At 40.4% G+C, this 22470-nt stretch overlaps 1 protein-coding gene across 4 annotated transcripts in view; it reads left to right on the forward strand.

Annotated features, from left to right (window-relative positions):
* lrrk1 (leucine-rich repeat kinase 1) overlaps window positions 1-22470 on the forward strand; it is a 74228-nt gene that overhangs the window by 14882 nt on the left and 36876 nt on the right. For all 4 annotated transcript variants that reach the window (XM_087174512.1, XM_087174513.1, XM_023408296.2 and 1 more), the window contains exons 4-15: window positions 6073-6244; window positions 7129-7308; window positions 10952-11088; window positions 12666-12892; window positions 13114-13241; window positions 14480-14643; window positions 14945-15082; window positions 16583-16695; window positions 17689-17759; window positions 18988-19117; window positions 20234-20346; window positions 21479-21693. In XM_087174512.1, coding sequence (XP_087030638.1) covers window positions 6073-6244; window positions 7129-7308; window positions 10952-11088; window positions 12666-12892; window positions 13114-13241; window positions 14480-14643; window positions 14945-15082; window positions 16583-16695; window positions 17689-17759; window positions 18988-19117; window positions 20234-20346; window positions 21479-21693 — 1788 coding nt within the window. The remainder of the gene's footprint in view (window positions 1-6072; window positions 6245-7128; window positions 7309-10951; window positions 11089-12665; window positions 12893-13113; window positions 13242-14479; window positions 14644-14944; window positions 15083-16582; window positions 16696-17688; window positions 17760-18987; window positions 19118-20233; window positions 20347-21478; window positions 21694-22470) is intronic.

Consider the following 22470-nt stretch of genomic DNA (forward strand, 5'->3'; position numbering starts at 1 on the left):
ATGTATGTACAGTATGTGTATCTGGTAATTAAAATGTAATGATGGTCAGCTTGAATATTGAAAATTTAAAGGTACAGTCTGTGACCCAAGTGTAAAACAAAACTTAAAACACAAGATTCAAAGCTGCACTCACTCAGCAACCACAGGACCTTTCACAACAAGTGTGACCTGAGATTGTGTTAGATACATGTATAGAAAGTCTTCTGTTTGAAACCAAAAAAAAAAAACCAGAACACTGAACTTGGTGGTAGGAGGGATCGAAAGGCAGTAGTTCCCAAACTGGAGATCTGGACCCAGACAAGGAGTCTCCACATAATCATCAATATGAGAAAACTCTTCTCTAATCTTTGGTTTTTTATTCTGAATTTCTGGATAATTTTTGCTTCTCAGGCCTCTAAAAACTATTCACATGAAACTTAAAAAAAAAAACACTGGCTGAATGAACTGCTCACAACTTGCCCAACCTGTGTTGAGGTACACATTGCTTCGTTTTAATCCAATCAATCAAAATGTTTGGGAAGCGGTGATCTAAAGGTCAGAGGATTGGGCCCGATGGTTCAATCCCTGGACCAGCAGGGTGAAAAAGAGTGAGAGGGTGAGAAAGACGGGCAGCCTGCTCATTATTAGTGTCCAGGCTGCAGTCGCTCTCTAACAGAAGGTGTGTGCATACGTCAAAGAGAATAGTAATGAATAAAGGAAAGAAATAGAAAACTGGCTGCTTTGACAACATCTTGGCAAAGTGGTCTCAAAAGTATGAGCCGTCTGCTCAGTGGCTCTGGCTTAATAAACTTCCCCCTCTAACCAACCAGCCAGAAAGAAGATAACTGATAGTATGGACACCCCTCCCTCATTACCCCCCCCACTGAGGTGCTCTTAACCCCCAACTGCTCCAGTGGAGCTGCTCAGTGTTTATCACATCAGACTGGTTATAAGGGGGTGGCTTCCACTTGTGAATGTATGAACTGTGTGAGTGTGAACATTGTGTCTCCTGAAAAAGACACAATTGCTTTCAGTGAAACTTCCCTCGATAAGTGTATGCACAGTTGCGTGGCTGAGACATTAACACACATACACACACACACACACACACCCACAGTGACAGAAACAGAACAGTAATATTTTCGATGAGTAATCCAGAGCAATAAAGTGTTGAAAGTGGCACGATTGTATTGTTGAATTCTATTAAAGTGGTATAAATGTACATTACGCTTAGCTGGCTTTATTTTTTGGACCGGTCACCTAGATTTTAATTAACTACTGGTTTTTATTTGAGGAAACACGCGACACTCCAGAGGTAATATTGGGACAATTACACTTTTTTGTTCTTCAGGTTCTGTGCTTCAGTACATTCAATTTGAAATGAAGTCATGAATACTGCATTGGGCCAAGTCTGTTTGATTTGAGTAGATTCACATCAGCATAGAAAAAACTGTGTGTGAGATACAGGCTTAGCCTTTTAATACACAGTGTGTAGTTCTCCTGTGTTTTAGACTGTCTCCAACCTTCAGTATCTCTCTGATAAGTTTTTGCTTTTGTTTGAGCCTCATTATTATGTTGGTCACCTCTTTACTCATGTTGACAACTCTTTCTTTTTCAATTCTTGAAGTGAAGTGAACCACTTTGCCAACGTTTCTGCTTGAAACAGAATTGACTTTTTTTGCCGATTTTAAACCGGTTGTAGCCTATAGTAAGTAAAGTGATTTATTTTTATTGCAAACATTACTCTGTCACTGCTGTGCATTCGCTCCACGGATTTAGTTTTCTTTTGTTTATAAAATCACCAAAGTGGCAGCAGATTAGACATTACACCAGAAACATGGTATCAAGTCGTCTATTCTCATCACAGTGTCTTAAGACCGTTTTATTCAAGGTCAAGAAATCACCAAGCTGCCTGAGCACTGCCTGCGCTGCTCGTCGCGCTGCTATGAAGATAAAGGCCTATATCTCACACTCAGTTCTTCAGTTGTGATGCAAACTTACAGAAGTTAAAGTTGATCCTTGGCACTTTAATGTTGAATTCAGTATTTTATTTCAAAGTGAATACGGTGAAGATCAAAGCCTGAAGAACAAAAATATGCATCCATGGATTCTTCTTAAATCTTTTTCTTTCTTTTTCTTTTTTTTTTTGGGCACTTATTCTTTGTCATATTTGCATTATTCACTCACGGAGATGCAGGGTGTTCCCTGGTGTGGTGCAGTGCTCGTTGCTGCGATGCTATGAGGAGTGAGTTAGTGACTGCTGCTCTTGTCGTTTTTATTGGAGAATCCATCCTTCCCGGGCGTCAGCAGAGACCTGGCTTACTTCTGCCTGTGCCAGTGTAACAGATTGGTTCTGTTAACAAGCTCCAGTCCTCCAGGACAGGATCTGAAGACGGGCCTATCAGGAATACAAGACCTGCAGAAATGAGACATCTGAGGTTCTGCATACATTTACAAATGCCTAAAAACAAAGACCTAAAAACTGTGGATTTATTTGGCATGATTTGAAATGCTATGCCAGATAACATTACCTTCCTTCTTAGCTTAGCCTAAAACCTATGGTCCTCTCTCCTGTCACTGTAGTTCAAACAATCTAAACAACTAACCCACTGTTTTTACACCGTTGTGTTTTGGATGTTTTTGTGCATGTTGTTTATTTGATGACTTTTTATATTATAAGGTAAATAGTTTCCACTTCCGCGCTGTATAAGATGCTCTGGATTCTGCCATTGTGTCGTTGCCTTGACAGTGAGTTTCCATGGATTTGGGGGAGGGGCTTCTGAAAGAGCACTGAAGAGATGGATTTATTTGTTTTGCTATTGCGTTCAAATATCAAGTCTTTCTTCAGAATTGTTTAACTCACCTTTAAGTGAAGAGTAGAAATGTGAATAACTGAGTTTTGTTGTTGTTTTGATTAAAAGGAAAACAATGGTTGTGATAGTAATATTGGATTGGGATGAGTGCTTGGTTTTTTCCTAACTGTCATCCCAGAGTTGTTCGAACAGAGTCAGTCCATGCGTCTGCCTTGAATGTCTTCAAGGTTGAGAAGCTGCTGAGGCAGAAACTCACAATTGAATGCCTTTGTTCTTTATCTGTGATGTGAAAACCTCACATTTCCACACAGTCAGGAAATAAAAAGTGTGTGTCCTGGTCACAGTTTGGTTATGAAATGCTATTACACCACATCCTCAAGCGTCTTACCTGATAGGATGCTGACAGCGCTGTCAGATGCAGCCAGTGACACTGGACGGCAGGACGGCAGGCTGCTCCGGTGTCAGCTTCAAAAGTAATTTAGCTGACATACTAGCGTTCAGCGGGGGGACTGAAAATCATGGAGCAGTGAACAGAAACAGGTTGTGCTGCTCTCCATCACTATGCCCTCCATTTCCATTTTCTTTTTCTATTACACTGAGATTTGTAGTTCGGTCATTTGCCTCAGTTTGTAGAAGCCTGCCATGCTGTTGTCCTGTATTACAGCCCTGTGCCCTCTGTACAACGACAGAGCTCAATGATTCATTTTGGAGCTTGACTGAGGGTTTGTCTTTGAAAGTGTTGTTTTTACTTTCATTTAACCATCTTTTTAGATACATTATCTCTTTTAAGATTAACTTTATTATAGCTACATGAGAACAGAAATCGTTAATTTACAACAGTAACATGTAACACCATAAAACAAGAGACATGAGAGAGATAAAACCAGACTATTTAAAACACTTAGATTCTTCATGGAACAATATTTGAATCTGATTTTTGAGTGTTTAATTTGAAGGCAGCGTGTACAGACAAAGTTTATCTTTTAAATTCTTCCAATTCCAGGGAGCATAATAAAAAAATGCAGTTTTAAGCCGTTGGCAGACTCCAGGGAAACTGAAGATTGTTCATCTAGATGTTGTGGTCTGATAGCTGTTAGAAACAGGAGAAAGCTTCTCACTAACAGGAAGTTTACCATCCAGTTAACTTGTATAAATTACAATGACGAGTTCCAACACTCAATATAAAATGTACAGGGTCAAGCCTACAAATGAAGGAGTCCGATATCTGCATAAACAGGATATCACTATAATGTAAAACAATTAAAAATGTGGAATGAAGATTGTTTCTTTTGCTGCAAAGGAAAGGTTTCTGAAAATGAAATTAAAAACCTGATTAAATTTCAGTTTCTTTACAAGGTTACCAGAGTGAGTCTGGAAAGATAATCTGTCATCCAGCCAAGGTATTTCTCTGCCAAAACTAATTCCAATTTAATTCTTTCTAAAGATTGACATTATCTAACTTTTGTACAGAACATGCAAGATTTCTGGAGAAAGTCATAGATGTATTTATTTTTTGTATTTTTAAGTTTCATTTTAATTGGTATAATGATAATTTAAGTGTGAGAATTGACTAGTTCTGGACAGTTTGTTTGTTGAATGCTGCGGGTGAGCTTTTATCCAAATGTACATGGACCTAAAATTCAGCTTCCCCCTGATATATTCTCCATGTGGCTGAACTGTTTAATGCCTCAGCTGGTTTAGAAAAGGAGAAATGTGAAACCTTTGCCTAAATTCAACTTGAAAAACCAGTCCCTCATTGCTGAGATCAGTGAGATAGTCAACAAGACAAAACTAGTTCCTCTTAGAAATCCTTCAGTCTCCATTTATGTTGGAGAAATTTACATCTGTGTCTTCTTCTATAAAGTAGAAGAGGAGAAAGTATGAGATTAGTTTTTACACTTGTTAGAAATGCAGTTCACTGAACCAATATACAGCATCTATTTTTCCCATTTTACTGACTTTGCTTCTACTATTCATCTGGTGCATGTGTGTGTTTTGAGATTGGAAGTAGGCAGTTTAGGAAATCTTGTATGTTTGGATTTATGAAGGTAGAATTTAGCCAACAATAAATTGTAATTAGCGTCCTTGTCGTGATCAGCCACAATAATAGATCCTGCACATGCTCAGGATTAAAGATCTGTAGCAGACTGATACTGACACCTGAACTCGTCCCTTATCCACATCATTAAAGGAGTTATTTATAAGTTTTGCGATTGCTAAATAGCTAATGTTAGCATTAACAGCTGTTTACCAGTCTAGAAGAAACATTGTGAGTTCAGCACGAACTTCATTCCTATAATCACCAACATCTGTCTCCAGAGGTGGAAAGCAACTTTCTTGTTTTGTTTCTCTTTCTATCACTTGTCCTTCTGAAGGTAGCATGCTCACCAGCTAGCCAGCGCCTGGTTGGCCCCTCTCATCACTTTCCGATACTGAGTCACTGTAATGTCCAGTTTGCTCTGAAGTAGCTGCTCAGAGGATGTATTATTACCGCTTAATTGTAAACCTAACAATGGCTGAAGCTCTTGGCTTTTAATGGTAACGTTGCCTATGTAGCAAAAGCAAAACTTAAAAATAGCTCCTTTAAGACGCCACCCGGCTAAACCTAAGTGGTACATCCAAATCCAAGCCAAGGCTACAGTATATCTCTGTGTTATTTCATCCATTATTGACTGTTAGCTTGCCAAATGCAGAGCACTGGCTACAGTCTGTTTAATTCTTTCCACTGGACACTGTGTATCTACTTTTACATATAAGAAATTGCAATTAAAAACAACCAAAACCCCGTCGAGTTCAGGTCATTTAACAGAACTCTACTCAGGATGTAAGTCTGTTTTCAAATGGAAAAGTAATGGTGACAATTATCTACTCTGTCCGGCAGAAACAGTAGTATTCAATTATCATACAAGCTAAATGAGAGCATAGAGTGATGAGACCTGTCAGAAAAATTATGCACTGCCTCTCTCATACACTGCTCTGATTGGCTGACAGTCATTGATTTTTTTTTTCTCACTATTTCTCTGGTGACTTTAAAGATTAACTAACTTTATTAGATTACTTTAAACAATTCAAACCTTTTATTTTTATGGACAGACATCCACTTCTCATAAATACATATTTACTGAGCAAATCAAGCAAAACATTTTTCCCCTTACAGTCTATTAATGTGTTTGCAGGGTTTCCTGTGCAGGTGTAGTATGTTGGACACTTGATAAGTGAATAATGCATATTCTTATTAGTCACTAATTTTGTCATTGTGTGTGTGTGTGTGTTGTTATAGGTACATCTCCTGTGTGTGGCCACGCAGCATGGCGATCTGGAGAGTGTGTGTTACCTCCTGAAAGAAGCTCGTATCACTGTGCCCCAGGAACTATCCAACAGCAACCCAGCCATCCTGGCAGCGTACTACGGCCACGCCGGCCTGGTCAAAGAACTGCTGGATTCCATACCAGGTAGGAGGAAGAGAAACATTCACGAAATATGGGACAGGGCTTTTATTTTGTCAATAATGTTGTTGTTTTTAAATTTTAAATTTTAAATCCGAGCCCAGTCGGCCCTATGAGCTCAATACACTGCAACTTAACTTGACTATGAAGGCTCAATCACAGCGGCCTGGGTTGAGTCCAACCTGTGGCCCTTTGCTTCTCTCTCTCTCTCTCTCTCTCTCTCTCTCTCTCTCTCTCTCTCTCTCTCTCTCTCTCTCTCTCTCTCTCTCTCTCTCATTATCAAAATTAAGGCAAAAATAACTTAAAAAGAAATAAGTGATGAACCTGATGGGACACACTTGTTATTCAGAGCTTTAACCTTCAAAAGTCACAACTGGGCATTGAACCAAAAGCCCCAGCAAGGTTCATCACTTTTTAGTCTCCCTTGGAAACACTTCCATTGTGTTGGGATTTTTGCGGAACTTGTTTCGTCAAATTTGATGAAGTTGCAGCGCGTTGAGCTCTCAGGGCCGCCACACCTGCAGCTGTGACATGATACATTTGATGCTGTTTATTTGATTACATATTTATGGTGTAACTGTTACTGCAGTAAAAGTTAATGTTTCTACAGCTTACAATAATTAAAGGGGAACTCTGCTATTTCTATGTTAAAGTCAGTTTACTGTTGGTGGTTAGTGCTGCTCAGCCTGTGAAATCAGTTGTATTATGTCTCCTGTGGCTCTAGAGGAGCTGTGTCAAGTCTGAGAAAATAACCCTGATGGTCTCAGCAGAGTGCTACTGCAAATTTATAACACGAAAACTTCAATGGATGGGCATTTATACCAGACAGACAGGATTTAATGCAAAAATCATGAGGGTTGAATTATGGGAAGTCTTTGGCTCCCTCTCAGGTCCATGTCTGAGGAGAGACTTACTGAACTGGATGCTGGCCACATCTTGCCAGCAGGGTCACCTGGATGTGGTACGGCTGCTGATCCATGGCTATGATGCGGATGTCAAGGACTGTGCCATCCACAGCGATGAGTTTCCTGTTGTCAGCGGACTGCCACTGTACGCTGCCGCAAAATCAGGTAGGGGAGACGCACCTGAACACACCGCAGGAGGCGGGAATATAGAGACTACACTTTGGATGTTCTTGCTTTACTGATGCAAAATGAACATTGTTTTTTTTACAGTGTCTTCAAAAACTATTCAACTCTTTCATTTATATACGTGCCTTCCATTCAACTAATGTGACTCCTCACTCACGGCCTACAGTATATACACCTGTGGGTCCTTGCTCTGAACTCCTCCAGCAGTCTCCTCTCTCCCCGCTCCTCATATCCTCAGGGACACATTTAAGGGACTTGAAAATGGCTGACCTGGATCAATTTCCAGGTCAGAGTCTGGACGACTGAGGAGGGAGGAAGAGGTGGCATAATTAGCAGAATGGGAAAGCGTCAAGTGTGAATGCATTTGTACGCAAGTAAATTGGCACTTGACCGGCTGGTGTGATGGATGGTTCTTTGGTCGGAAGCTTCTGCGGGAATCAGTTTCTTTTAGATGATGTCTAGCTGTTTATAAAAGAAACCAAGACAACCTGCTGATGCCAGAGATGTGACAGATGTATTCATGAAAAAAAATATACATAAAGGTCATATTTGGTGTCTGTGAGATTTGCTGGGCTGTGTGGTATTTTGGAGTCCATGGTGCACAGGTGGGACTGCGAGGCAACACAAGGCGAGTTATTGTTGTATTTTGGTGCTAAGTTAGGTGTTAGACTTTGCTCTGAGAAGACACACCTCTGCACCACATACCTGAGCAAATCAGCACCAATAACAGAATAATGCTTCATATGTAGATGAACCATTTAACAATTCACTTTCCAAACAGTTTTGTTTTTTTGGGGGTTTTTTTACCATCAGAAGTAGAAGCAGGAACTGTCAAAGCAATCTGCACTTATCTCATTTATCTGATTCTTGCACTGTCTTTTGTTCACAGTGGATTTATACTTTATGAAAACCCTGTGCTTCAATTCATTAAATCCCTTCAGCCAGGCAGCAGAACAGACGATTAGAGCACAGTGACAGCACACACAGATATCCACTGAGTTTATCTTAATTAAACCCAGACTGCTACAAACACTCCCATATGTTTCCACACACATCAGAACAGTCAGTATTCTGTTGTTTATGCAGGAGGGTGGATAACATCACCTCATCAGTCATGTGTGTCACTGTTTCCAACTTTCCTTTTTTAGCAAAAGTAACATTTCTATTTTTCTTCTTGAGATGAATAATGGTGCAAATGCTGCTGTGACACAACGTGATGTGACCGTTCATGATGTCAGATACAGTGGGACTAAAACTGGAGTAGTGTCATATTGATGTTCACATATAAATGCTTTGATCAAGATTTTTTTTGTATTTATTTTTCACCATTTTACCAAACGTGGTGTTGTGTATCCGCTCTGCAACATTGAGGAAGCTTTTTTCTTTCTGTTTGTTGAGCAAGTCTTCTCATGCTTCCCTTTGATTGCCGTTGCTGTTGCAGAGAGATGAGATCAGTGATGTGTGAGAGTGTAATTATTAATCACCACTCTCTCTCCGGTCTTTATACTCCACCTCAGCCCTGTTGCACTTTGAGCTGCACCTACATGAACAAAAAAAGCACTTAGAGACGCCCACGCAGTCCCTACGCCCGAGGCCTACCATTAAAATAGGCCCCAAAAGTTTTATACCCAAAAATGGAAATGGTCTTAAAGAAATCCCATCATACACCAGTTCAAGCCTGAAGCTGGGCACGGACTTCACAGATTAAAAACCCAAACTGTTTCCCTTTGGCTAGAAGGGTCACAGTGTCTGAAGCAGGGGTTTCAAATCCTGACACTTCAGGCGCCCCCTCAGACAATAAGTGCATATTGATATTGACAGTGCAACATGAAACAAAAAAATGTATTTTATTTCTTTACCACTATCATTAGTCTTTGGTTTAGTTCTTTTTGGAGAATAATCTTGGTCTGAGTTTTAGTTTTCCCCATAATTTCGGGGATTTTTGGGGCATGTAAAGAGGGGGGGTATAAAAGTGATGATTCTCAAGCAAGTTGTGGAGTTATAAGGAGTTTCTTTTTTCATTATTATGGACTTATGGACAGTTGTTGATGCAAATTGCAGTAATTATGCGCTCAGGGTTTTAAAATGCCTGAAGTGCCTGTGTGCTGGTAAGTGGGCCAAATCAATGGGCCAGACTTCATCCCATTGTTTTTAGAATACCAGTAAACACCTGACTCTCTCACCTCATGCAGTATGTTTGGAGTCTTCAGGCTGGTCATAGATTTTGATCTGCTGTCTGTAGTTTGCTGCTGTAAAAAATGATTAATTTTTAATTGTAGTGAGCTTGTGTTGATATTATCAGAATTGTATTTTTTTCTTTAGTGTTTTGGCACAAAGTGCAGTGAGACTGTCGTGACATAAAACTGAATAGAACAGACAATATCTTCTTTGCTCCATGTTTTTAGTTCTTCTTCTTGTTTTTCTTTCATAGCAGGATTTTACAAAGTAAGTTTGTCTTTCTCTCTTTTTGTAAACATTGTTGAGGGCACATTCACATTGTGTGAATATACTTCATTGGACTTGTTACTGCATGAAAAACTGTGTTCCAGTTGCAGGTTCTGCCTGAGCAGGAAGGTGGCAGATTAAAGTATCTACTGTGAATCAACACAACCCGCAGGGTTGATAAAAAATGTCCAGCTGAGTCCAACACTGGACATAAAAGAACTAAATGCTGTAAATCATTTAGACTGATTGTAAAGCATCAAGACAAACTGTGTTAGTTGGACTCAACCGTCAGATCCACAGTCTGTGTACTAAACTAAATCTACACTAAAATGTTGCCGTGTATAGAATCCTTAGTGGTGTAATAGCTTTGCATTGATTTGAATGTTTATCCCACCGTGCTTTTAACTGTATTGATCTAGTGATGTAAGCGTGCATTCAGCAAGATGTTACTCTGTAGAAACTTGACTCTGAGTCTAGATCTATTAATCTGATGGAAGCAAACAAGCACCTTCATGACACAAACGCTGACTGCATGAAAACAGACACACAAGCACCTACTGCTGGGTCGCTGCAGGGTTCACCCTCATGACATTACTGCACTATGACAAAACGTCTTAAGAAGGATTGGCTGATGTGTGTGATGTGTGAATACTTCCTGAGGGCTCTGTGGAGCAGAGCTGGATTTACAGTTCCGCTAGCATCAGATTTCACTCACTGATGTCACCGACGCAACATTCGACATGTCGCTCGAGATCAGGCTGTATCGTGCTTTAATGATGTTCCCCACACTCGCTGTGTTTACGCTCCGTCGTGTGCTTTGTGATACACAGTGATGTCGGGAAGATTTACCTCGTCTCAACGAACAGGAGACCACTGCTGTGTAATCACCTATCTATGTTCTTACATTCGCTGTGATAGAGAGCGAGGATCCTTATGAGCTGGGTTAAAATAAGTACTTTTGTTAAGGTTACGGGATCTTCATCGCCGTGGTTACAGTAATAAACATGCGGGAAACGAACAGCGGTCTCCAGAATGAGAGTGTGTGTGTGTCCGCAGGTCGTGATAACCTGACGGGCCTCTGGTGCTGCTTTTCCAGCGAGCGACCGTCTCTTGCAGAGGAAGTGCTGGAGCAGAGCTGGTGACAGATACAGAGTGTCCACTGTGCCTTGTGTTGCAGGTAATGAGGAGATCGCTCGCTTCCTGCTGCAGAACGGAGCTGGATTCTCCTCATACACCCTGATAGACCATCCAGCCTTCAGCAAACACCTCCTCAGACTCAACCTGCAGGAGACATCCAACAGAAGAGTAAAGGAGGTGTGTATTCAGTGATGCGTTTCTGAACCGATGAATGTGAGCCAGTCGGACGAGAAGACCGGTGTTAAAAGGATTTAAATCCAACATTGTTTCTCTTTCCTGTTTTCCTTTTGAGCCCATCTCTCAGAGAGCTCTGCGGGAGTTTGTCAAACAGCAGTGTGTCACTATTGTGTTCTGCTGTCTGTGTGTGTTAATTGTGCAACAACAATTTAGGAAACATGGAACATGTCTGTTGGAATAGATCAGTGTCAGACATCTCTGTGAGCTGCTCGTCCACGTGACGGTGGGAAACCATAGAGAATGACTGACACCCTGTAGTAGAGGGAAAATCAATATGAGGGGTTGTTTTTTGTAAAAAAAATTTTCATGCCATTAACTTCAGTCATCACAAACGCATCAGTCTGATTCATGTTTAGCTTGTTGTTAGTTGAGGTGTGTGACACAGGTGAGATCAGAGATGACCGAGAGTGTCGGGGATGTTGAAGAGTCAAAGACACAAACCTGATCATGTTAGAATCATACAATGATGTTAATAACCATCTTATGTTCAGTGTCATATCCTCAATATAATTCAGGCCATGATAAGACACAACAGGGACTAATGTGCTGGTAGAGATTTTAATTAACAATCAATGTTGATTATATGATACAGAATTTAAGTGAAGCTCAATAAAGTTACATTTACAATAAAGAAATTATATTTAAAAAAAATATTCTATCAAACAAACTATAATGAAAGGATAAGTCTCCTCAGGGTGCTGGTGGATGTCTTGCCTAGGGCTTCAAAATGACCAAAACACTGGTGCTGATGGAAAGACATCAGAGTGTTATGAAATTACAAACAGGTGTAAAGAGACTGTTTTTACACTAACGTAAGCCGCCTGGCTTATATTCAGTGCCTGGTATATTTTGATGGTAAACGAGGATTTTCACATATGCAAACTGTTTTTAATTGTAAGAAAAGCTTTTGTTCTCATTAACTTGTTCTGCCTGTTTGGGACACAAAGTTAATTACTCACCACATGCAGAGCAAATGTTTGTTTAGTTGATAGGGACAATGCATGTTAATGAACATCAGCACAAAATACATGATGTAAACATGCTGGATTGTAGCAAAAATGCTAATTTACCTGCGTAGTCCTCAGGCAGTCGGCGTAAAACAAAAAAACATTACGTCGGTCACAACACACTTCTACAAATATAAAGTACACAAACAAAAAGAGAGTAAAAATCATGTTGTGCACACCGGGTTGTGATGTCACTGCTGGTGGCTTCACTTTGTCACTGGGAAGCCATGTGCCATATTAGCTTGCCAGAGCTGACAGATCTCCTGTGGCTTGTAGTTTTAAAAAATGTGACGACAAATTTATTTCTAAAAAGTAATTTTACAAGTTTTTACCAAGTTTCTGTTTCTAAACCCTAAAGATGTCCATATATATACGCTGATCATGATATTGTGGTGATGAGTTTTCTCTACTGCTACTTTTAGTCAAAGTTGTTGGAGTCAGTCCTGAGTAAAACCTTTGCTGTCCTCAGCCCTCTTAATGATACCATGCCCTGTGTGTATGTGTGTGCAGGCTGTCAGTGTGTGTTGGAGCGGTCTGCAGCTGCCCTGGTTAGAGCTGGACTGGTTCATGGACATCTCCTCACGTATCACCCACCTGGATCTGTCCTCCAACAACCTGGCTGCTCTGCCCTCTGTGGTGCCCTGGGGTCTCATCCACCTGCAAACTCTGGATCTGTCTAACAACCTGCTGAAGGAGCTGCCGCCTGCCCACAGCTCCCAGGAGGTCATCTGCCCCAGGTACACATGGCAGCACGTTGAACGTTCCTTGAATGTGTTCAGCGAAGACACAAAAGACTATAACTGTTTGTGTGTTATTAGCTTGAGAACATTGTGTGTGTCTTTGTTTGTAACTTGGATGATCAGGTGCAGATGAGCAGATAATTCCAAAGGGTTCATGTACTTCTTCTTGTTGCTGTAGCTGCTTGTCTCTCAGTCTCTGTTTTTCCTCTCTGCTTCAGTTTACAGCAGGTGAATCTCTCTCAGAACCAGCTCTCCAGTTTACCACCTGGACTTCTCCATCTGACCCACATCCAGAAAATCGCTGCTGCCAAGAACCTGCTCACAGTCCTGTTTGACATCCCCGCCAGTATGTTTCTAACTCTGATGTAGTCAGTGGAAGTAGTTTTGTGTGCTGAAGAGCTGTCAGGGTGACGCTGAGTGTGGCAACCCCTGACCTCAGCGTCAGTGAAGAGCTGACCTAACATGAGTCTGCAGCTGGATGTTTCAGATGCAGAGCAACCGTTGCACTTGGCATAAACCAGTACTGAAACCCAGCTGGAATCGATCATTTGACATTAGTCACCAAAACCTGCATCTGAAGTTGTGTTTCAGTCTGACTCAGTATTTCTACCGATAGGAAACCTGTCTCTGTGCTGGTTTTCAGCTGAGTTCTACGACCCCCCGCAATTACTATGGGGAGACGAAATTGGCGGTAATTTAAAAAAAAAAAAACACACACACACATACAACGAAATTACAGTGTTTATGCTACAAACTGTATTTTTAAAATCAGATTTTTATCAAAATGTTTATATCAATGATTTTTTTGTAAAAACTGAAAAACAAAAACGACGAGTCCCAGCTTCATCACAACTGATATGGCTGCAGAGAAACACAACCTTCTTTTCTCTCCATCACGCAGGCATTAATGTAGCACCTGGTATTTTATGTTTTTAACTGGTGTCTTGTATCTGTTTTTCCTTTTGGATATTTTATCTGGTGTTTTACCTTTGCTTTTATTCGATTAATTTCATTTGATTTTATTCATTTGATTGTGAAGCATGCGACTAGTGTCTGTGAAAGCGCTGTATAAATATCCCTGTATACCAACATTCACAGCCTGTCGGTCCATTCTTTATTCTGCATGCAGGCATCAACCATTATATTATAAATATCAACAAACCTGTGTCAACTTAAACTTAAAGTTTATGTCTTCAAATGTTTTGTCCAGCCACAACTCCAAAACCCCAAAATATTTCATTTATGATGATATGAAAGAGAGAAAAGCAGGAAATCTTCTCATCATAGAGACGACCAGAGAATGTTTTTTTATCAATGTAAATTACTGTCGGTCACTTAATCAATTCATTGGATCAGCACCAGTCTGTTTTTCCTTCTTCGCTGCTTAATCAATACTTGCAGGTTATTACAGTTATTTAAATACTTTATGTCAAATAAATGGATGTTTCCATTGATGTATTAGGCAATAATTCTACCATTTGAAAACAGACTCAAACTGATGTAGAGTAAAACCAGCTTCATAGTCTTTTTGTCACTGATTTTCTTTGTACAGGTCTGATTCAGACTCGTGTTCTCTTATTCCAGCAACCAACTGGATCGGCCTTCGTAAGTTGGAGGAGCTGGACGTGTCTGATAACTGTCTGACCTGTCTGCCTACGGCCGTCATGCACTGTCTGAAATCCCTGAGCTTCCTCAACGTGTGCAGGAACAAACTGAGCACCTTCCCCGACCCCTGGGCGTGTCCACTGGTGAGAAAACACACTGATAATGATCCACTTCCTGTTTGTTACAGCTGCTTGGAGGATTTTTCTTTTGGTCAGAATGTTTCAGCTCTGCTTCATCTTGTATATTTATTATGTCAATATAATATATTCATATATTATATAGTTTATATAGATATAAACTGCTTTGAAACTGATTGTTTTTTGAGGTTGTACTGTAATAAAAATATAATATATAATATAATTAAAAAGAAAAATGAGGCAGTGAATTAAAATGGCTGTTTCCACACATTAACACAAAGATGTTCCTCTGTATCCTCTTCTGCAGAAACAATGCAAAGCTTCCTCCAATGTGATTGAGAGTCTTCCAAACACCATCTCCATCTTCTGGAGGACGAAGCTGCAGGAGGTGGACTTCTCTGACAACAGCCTGAAGGAGCTGCCCTCATACATCTTTGAGCTGGAGGTAGGAACCAACAGCTGGATCTGTTACTGTACATCTGTATGTGCACCAAACTGGAGTGAAATGAATAGTTAAATATCTCTGGATTAAACAAAAATAAGTTTCTTAAAACACACATAACGTTGTCAGACTCCTGTGTGTGTGGTCTGTTAAACAGCCTGTAGATGGCGCTGCAGCTGTGTGCATGACTCCATGTTTACATTCTTCTTCTGCACCAGGATGTCGTACACGGTTGTATGCAGAAATATTTTGCTCACTTTACCAACACATTGCACATTTTATGATTTGATTATGGAGCTCTTTAATAACATTACAGATTTGTTCTTGTGCAGATTGTGAAAGCACCAACACGAGCAGAGAGATGCAAAATCCCATTTACAGAGGAATAAACTATGAGACAAAATTATAAACAGTGGACCTCACACAAGAAGCTCTCTTACAAACAAAATTTCATTCTTTCATGTCAGAGAATTTGTCATATTCATACTTTCTGTAATACTTGAATCTTTTTCTTAAACATGAATGAAATTACAAGTGGTCAAGACCTGATGTACAAGTCATCTACAGATAATCTGTCTTTTTCCACAGCTGAAAAACATTTGTTTGAATTATAATAATATTTTTAAATATGGCAAATACTTCAACAACCGCAACTCTCCGCAGGTCGATTTCCAGTAAAACATTCCTGTGATAAAATGTGAGATCACCTCATCTTATGAACGTGCACAGACTCATGACCAGCTGACGTTCATGACGCTGAAACAAGCAGTTTCCAACAACTTTGTTTGGTTAAAAGAGTTTGCTGAATACACTGCGGAACAATGTTTGTTTCCTCCGTGTTTGGCTTCAGTGCTCCATGTTTGTAGTCCAGCCTCAACTATATTAATCAATGATATATAGATTCATTTATTTTTGATTTATTATTCCGGAGGATACCTTAAGATTGAAATCTCTCTTTCTTATGACCACTTCTGTCAACAACACAGAGAGAGTAAAGAATAAATGTATAACAACACACCTTTTTCTGATGTGTATTTTTTTCTGATAAGCAAAACCCAAACTCATCAGCCACTGGTTTCATCCTGACAGATATTTCACAACAAAAAGAATCCAGTGGTGAAATGATTCAATACCTGCATAGACTTAAAAACCACACACTCATCCACAGCTCAGTGAATTTAGTCTGGCACAGGGACCATCTTCATTCCTTATGGGAGCTTCTGCTGCCTCAAAACCTTATTATAATGTCTGTGTTGTACTTTATTGGCTAGACTTGGCTGCACTGATCGATATTTAGCTTTTGAACTATTAGAGAATCTCTTAGATTTGAAGCAGTGCTAATGCTAAAGCATAATTATTGGTTGGAGCACCAGAGGTGATCTTATGTTCTCATCAGTTCACAGGAAAACTGACCCATGACGCAGTGATGCTCTGTCCTTGTCTGTCCTTTTAAAGGAAAATGCAGATGTGTGGTTTTCAGTGTCTCTCCTCTGCTCTCTTCAGGCTCTGGTCTCACTGAAACTCTGCGGGAATCAGATTGTGACACTTCCAGCCCCCAATAAGTGGAAGTGCTCTCAGCTCAGGACCCTCGATCTTTCCAGGAATCAGCTTGGCAAGTAGGTCAATGCACACACACACACACACACACACACACACGTGCATGTACACTGTCTGCAGGAGTCTGCCGTTACTGAACAACTTCATGGAGCTCAGTAAACATCATGAGTAAAGAAGCCTGTGCAGTTTCATTGCACATCACAGTGACTGTCAGTCGGTCTGATTTGAAGAGAGTTTGATCCAGTCTAGGTTTGGGGTTTTATAACATTCTATAGAATCTGAATCTAGTATCACATCTTATTGAGTTCTATTAATTTTGAATATCTTATCAAATCAAAGTTTCAGTAAAATCAAAGATTTTGATTCCATGATGAGGTATAAACACGACAGTTTTAAGCTTTAGCCTAATTAATGTTGTGAACAGCTGAAGCCACTGATGTTGCTCACCTTATGTTTCACAAACTAGTTGATACAAATATTGGACATCCTGATTCAGAATTATACAATTAAGGGGATCAGTTTCAAATATGAATATGATGTACAAAGGTTTAGCTGGAGATTCTAACGACTGAAACGAATATGACTGAGTCAGCTGGTGTTTGTCTTATTGAACAGTGTAGAGTCTCTCTTTTCTAATCTGAAGACCACCTGACATGGTCTTCTGCTGTTGTAGCTCGTCCAACATGTTGTTCACTCTGAAAAGTGGTTATCTGAGTGACTGTAGTCTTTCTGTCAGCTCCAGTCTGATGTGTGATGTGAACATTAACTGAAGCTCCTGCAGGATTTTATTCATTGAACTCCTGCCACATGATTGGCTGATTGGACAATTGCATGAATAAGCAGGTGTACAGGAAGTGCTCTCTGTGTGTATTTATCACACTAGGTTCAAGGTGGAGTTCTTCCCTCTCTTTACTTTGTTTCTTGTTTGTCAGGAATCCTGGAACGTCTATAGATATTTCTAGACAATTGCATGAGCTCCTCTCATTCCTTCTCATCACTGTTGTACTTGGCATCAGTTGATTTCTCTCTGTATTTCAAATGTTGTCTTTTAGAACAGAGGAGGGGCCCAAATCCAGGAGGCTGGCCTTCCTAACTACATGGAACAGGAGGGACCCAGACCCAGGTAGATCTGCTTACATACATGGAAATCATTTGAACCTAAATACAAATAGACATTAAGATGTGATCCCAGCTACTGATAATGTGGACTTTGGAGATGATGTCAGGACTGTAGGGTCAGTGTGAAATATTCTCTGTGCCTGCCTGTCATTCTGTCACTCAGTAAGATCTGGCGATTGCAACAATTCAGTCATTTCCCAGCATTATTTTTGTTAAAGTGTAGACCACACCAGGATATTCAGGCTTTAACTTCTGCTTCTCCTGCACTCATGCCTCCTCCGTCAGAGACATATTGTTTCCAGGTTTACCAACAGTTCATTCCATTTCCGTGGACACGATATCTCAGTGACGCCTTGAGGGACGCCTTGGCACAAACGTTCACTTGGACTCTAAGATGAACTGATTTAGATTTCGGTGGTCACAGGTCAAAGGTCAATATCGGTGTGATCACAGGAAACACTTTCTAGCTATTTCTCAAGACTTCACACAAAAATTATGACAAAATTTCACACAAATGGTTCTTATTTTCTATTACTCCGGGTAAACAGGGCTGTAACCTGAAACTAGTCTGTGGCGGAGGCAGACAACCACCAGGTGGTAATCACAACAAAAATGTGTTGCAGAGCAGTTTGTTTTTGGGTTTTTTTCTGTCTCATAAATCATCCTGGGACATCTTCTTGGTTGTCACTGCTCTCAGACACAGCTCTCTCGCAAACCTCTGCATGACTGCCAACAAACAAAGCACTTCCAACCTCCCACGTGAACTGAATCATCTCTGACCCCGTTCCTCAAACTAGCCTTTTGCTATATGGAGCTTGTTGCCAGTGAACACAGCCCCACCTCTCGGGGAACAATAAGTCCCTATGGTTGCTCAACCACTTGATAAGCTATCTGCTTTCACACTACCTGCTACACTCGCATACAAAGAATTTCTGCAACACCAAAGAAGACCAGCATGGGTAAATCCATCTCTGATATAATGGAAACGATAGTTTGATTTAAGACTTAATTATTGTGAAATTATATAATTTATTTGTATTAATATTACATAATGTTAGAGGATGTGCGTCCTGCCAAGAATCCAGTTCTGTGGAATCTGCTGATTACTTGTTATGTTTCTTTGGAAATGTCAAGATCAAGTAATCATACATACTTACATTCTAATAAACCACATCTACTGTGTGTTTGAGAATACATGCTGTGACCCATCATGAATGAAACTGTGTTGGCAGTGTGTCCCATAGAGTTTCCCATGATTCTGCGGGATTCACTGGAAGTGCTTTACTTGAATGACAACCAGCTGGAGTGTGTTCCCCACTCGGTATGTGGTCTGCACAGCCTCACCGAGCTCTACCTCTCCAAGTGAGTCCCTCTGCCTCCTTCACCTGTCCTCCCTCTGTCACACTGATAACACCGGTGTAATGTTTGTCCAGCTATAATCCCCAGATCTGTTTTCTCACCTCGACTGTCACTGACAAATGATGTGTCGGCGGGGCAGTGCAGTTAGTCTGATTTTTCTGTAGGGGGCAGTCTTGTCTCTCTCAGTGCTAAAGATAAAGATGTAAAATACAACAGTGTCTGGGTGCTAGAAAATTTTCCCATACACAAGATTCACAGTAACAGTCACCAGGGGCTCAACATTTCCTAGAAGGAAACTACAACTTTATGAGGCATTTTTTTTCCCAAATCCAGACTCTTACAAATACATGATTTAATCTTCTTATCTCCTATTATCTCACTAAGCTTCCAGTGCCATCTGATTTACTAGCACTCTAAATTAAATTGTGCCAGTTGTAATGAAATGCATCTTGAGTTTAATAAATATCCTCCCTATTTTTATGGCAAAGTGCAGCTAATTTTCACCACTTGCACTGTTTGTAAATTTTCCCATATACAGTATTGAATTTAGATGGTTACAAGTCACAGAAATCACAAACCATCATGTATTTAATTTTAAATCAAATAACCACATCATCGGTTTTCAATAAAAATCCGTTGCAGTGTTATTGTTTTTTCAGCTTTACACACAGAGGAACCGTTTCTAACGTTATTTTACCATGAAAAGTAAAATGTTGAAAGTCAGTTCAACTTCTGAAAAGAAAACAAATAATTAAGTAAAAGAATTACAACTCTTCTTGGGTTTGACAGAGAAATCAGTTCAGTCACTGGGAACCACTGCTCGGTATGCGGTCAGTCCTCCTGCTACAGCTGTTTGCAGCTGTTTTATACAAACAGCAAATTGCTCAGTTCTCACACACGTCATGGATCCACATTTCCTGTCGCAGCCAAAAAACAACATATCCATCTGGCTGTTACTAATAACGGGGTTTAGGGATCCTCAGGGGCTCTTCCATTAAAAATCCATGAAATTAATAATAATTCAACTAATGAAGTTATTCAAAACTGACTTAAGTAGCTTTGAACATCCTGTCTTTTATGTGAATTGTTGACCCCTGTTCTCACCTGCTCTGGGGACAGTAATCCTGGAATCCGGGAGCTCCCGGCAGAGCTCGGTCAGCTCTCGAACCTGTGGCAGCTGGACACTGAAGACCTCACCATCACTAATGTTCCCCAGGAAGTAAGAAAAGAAGGTACTGTCCAACTGTCCGTGAAGACACCTTCAACTGTCTTTTCAAAAGGAAGTCATAATCCTCTTTTTCAAGTCTGTCTTAGTTGCAAATGTACTTCCTGTTGATACAGGCCATTAAGAGCTCTCTTCTTGGAGGACATTTTTGCGCAGACCTTGACGTAAGTAGGAGGAACAGTAAGGAGGGAATTTACCGCTCAAGAGACTGTAACAGAAAGATAAAGAATTGATGTATGTAAGTCAGACCACTGAAGCTTCATATTAACTTCAGATAAACGTATTATTTGTACACTGAGGATTTTTGTCCTCCACCTCTTTAGTGCCAGTTTGAACAGGAGGAAGGTTAACGGCAAACAAACCCTGTTTCGTTGTTCACATGGGCATCTGACTATTGTTTTAAGACAGACATGGAAAAACAGTGGAGCCATCCATTAAAGAAAAACTTTAGTTTACAGTCCATGACATGGGTTTTACTATAGTGGCTCAGGCGATCATTTCTGTACTCACCATGTTAATCCAGTAGCTCAGACCTGGCAGCATGGTAACAGTCTCACATAAAGTAAGAAACAGAAGAAGCATAAGCAATCAGTTTATATCAGGTTATCACTTTATTTGGGGTCAAACTGAAAGTGAGCACACCTGAAAATCTGCTAATAATCCCTCTATGTACAAGATAATTATAGGCTCAGCTACATTAAGCGCAGTAGGTCAGAGTTGAATTAGGAAGTGGGTCTGCAAAGTGTGACGGATACGGTTTTGTGAAGTGAGTCTAAGCTACAGGCTTGTTTCAAACCTGTCTGATGTGTTTGATGACCTGTTTCTCACTTTATGGACCGTTGGGCAGTTTAATCTGAAACATCTGTAATATTACAAATAATCAGGTATCTCCATGAGATACATGTAAAGGAGGGTAACTTGCATTTTTCTCTGAAATGCAGTGTAGACAGTACACTGCATTGTACTGCAAGTATAAAATGGAAAAGCCCATGAGATGTACAAGTATGTAAACATGAGTAAATGTTAAGTACAATGTATTTGGTTTCAGTGGTGGCACCTGTCCGTAGTTTAATAGGTAATGGGTAATGTAGTTTCCATCAACATGAAAACCAAATGTGGATCTTTGTGGTTTTTTTCAGGTCCTGCGTCTGTCCTGGCTTTCCTCCGCGCACACCTTCGAAAGGCAGAGCCGTGTAAACTTCTGAAGATGCTTGTGATTGGTCCACCGAGGCAGGGGAAGACGGCCCTGCTGGAGACTCTGCAGACTGGCAGGGCGTCCGCCTTCACCCCAGCAGAGTGCAGCATCTCCACCTCCACCTGGGAGCTGGAGAAACCCAACAGCGGCAAAAACAGCGTGAGAAAAACACAAACAGCACAGACGTATACTCTGTATTTAATGTGCACACACATGCACAAGAGATTTTAATGTGAACAGTTTTCCGAGAACAATACCGATGAAAAGAGAACTGGGTTGTGTCGGGGTGCATCCCTAAGGTTCTACTGTGGTTTTCTAGGTCAGAAATCAAACACACTGGACAGTACTCAAATCAATTCCAAATGAAATCAGTTAGTCGGCCCTTTTGCCTTTTTGGCAAAAAATCATGTCAAAGGGATTTCAACCATACTAGCAGCGTGGTGCGATGGAGGGCAGTGTTGGTTTATCTGATAGTCAGTTGGTCAGTTGATCATCACTTTGGTCCACTTCGTAATCCCCTGACTTTTCATCAAGGGCCATAATAATATCAACATGTTAATTTGTCTGAAACCTTGGTTTAAGTCTAAATACCTGCAAAACGAGTCACAATCCTACCAGCCTCATGTGCACTTTGTGATAAACGTTAGTAGTCAAGTGCATTCTAACGTGGTGAACATCAAGAAACAAACAAACTGCTCACACACTGCAGGCCTCCAACTTTCACTTATTTATTGCACAAAAAAAAAAAACGGTGATGAAAACATTTGTTTGTTTCTTAATTTGCTTGTTTTTCATCCCGGCACCCATCTCCTGTTTCGGCTTGGCTGCACTCGTATTTATCTAGTTTGAACATGGTAAACATACCTGCTAAACAATTGTATGCTGGTAGTGCCACTGAGCATGTTAACGTACTGATGTTAGTTTTTAGCTCCAAGC

Source organism: Seriola lalandi, unplaced genomic scaffold (assembly GCF_002814215.2).
Source record: "Seriola lalandi dorsalis isolate HSWRI2012SDOR001 ecotype SW California unplaced genomic scaffold, Sedor1 jcf7180002054359, whole genome shotgun sequence".
Taxonomy (NCBI): Eukaryota; Metazoa; Chordata; class Actinopteri; order Carangiformes; family Carangidae; genus Seriola; species Seriola lalandi.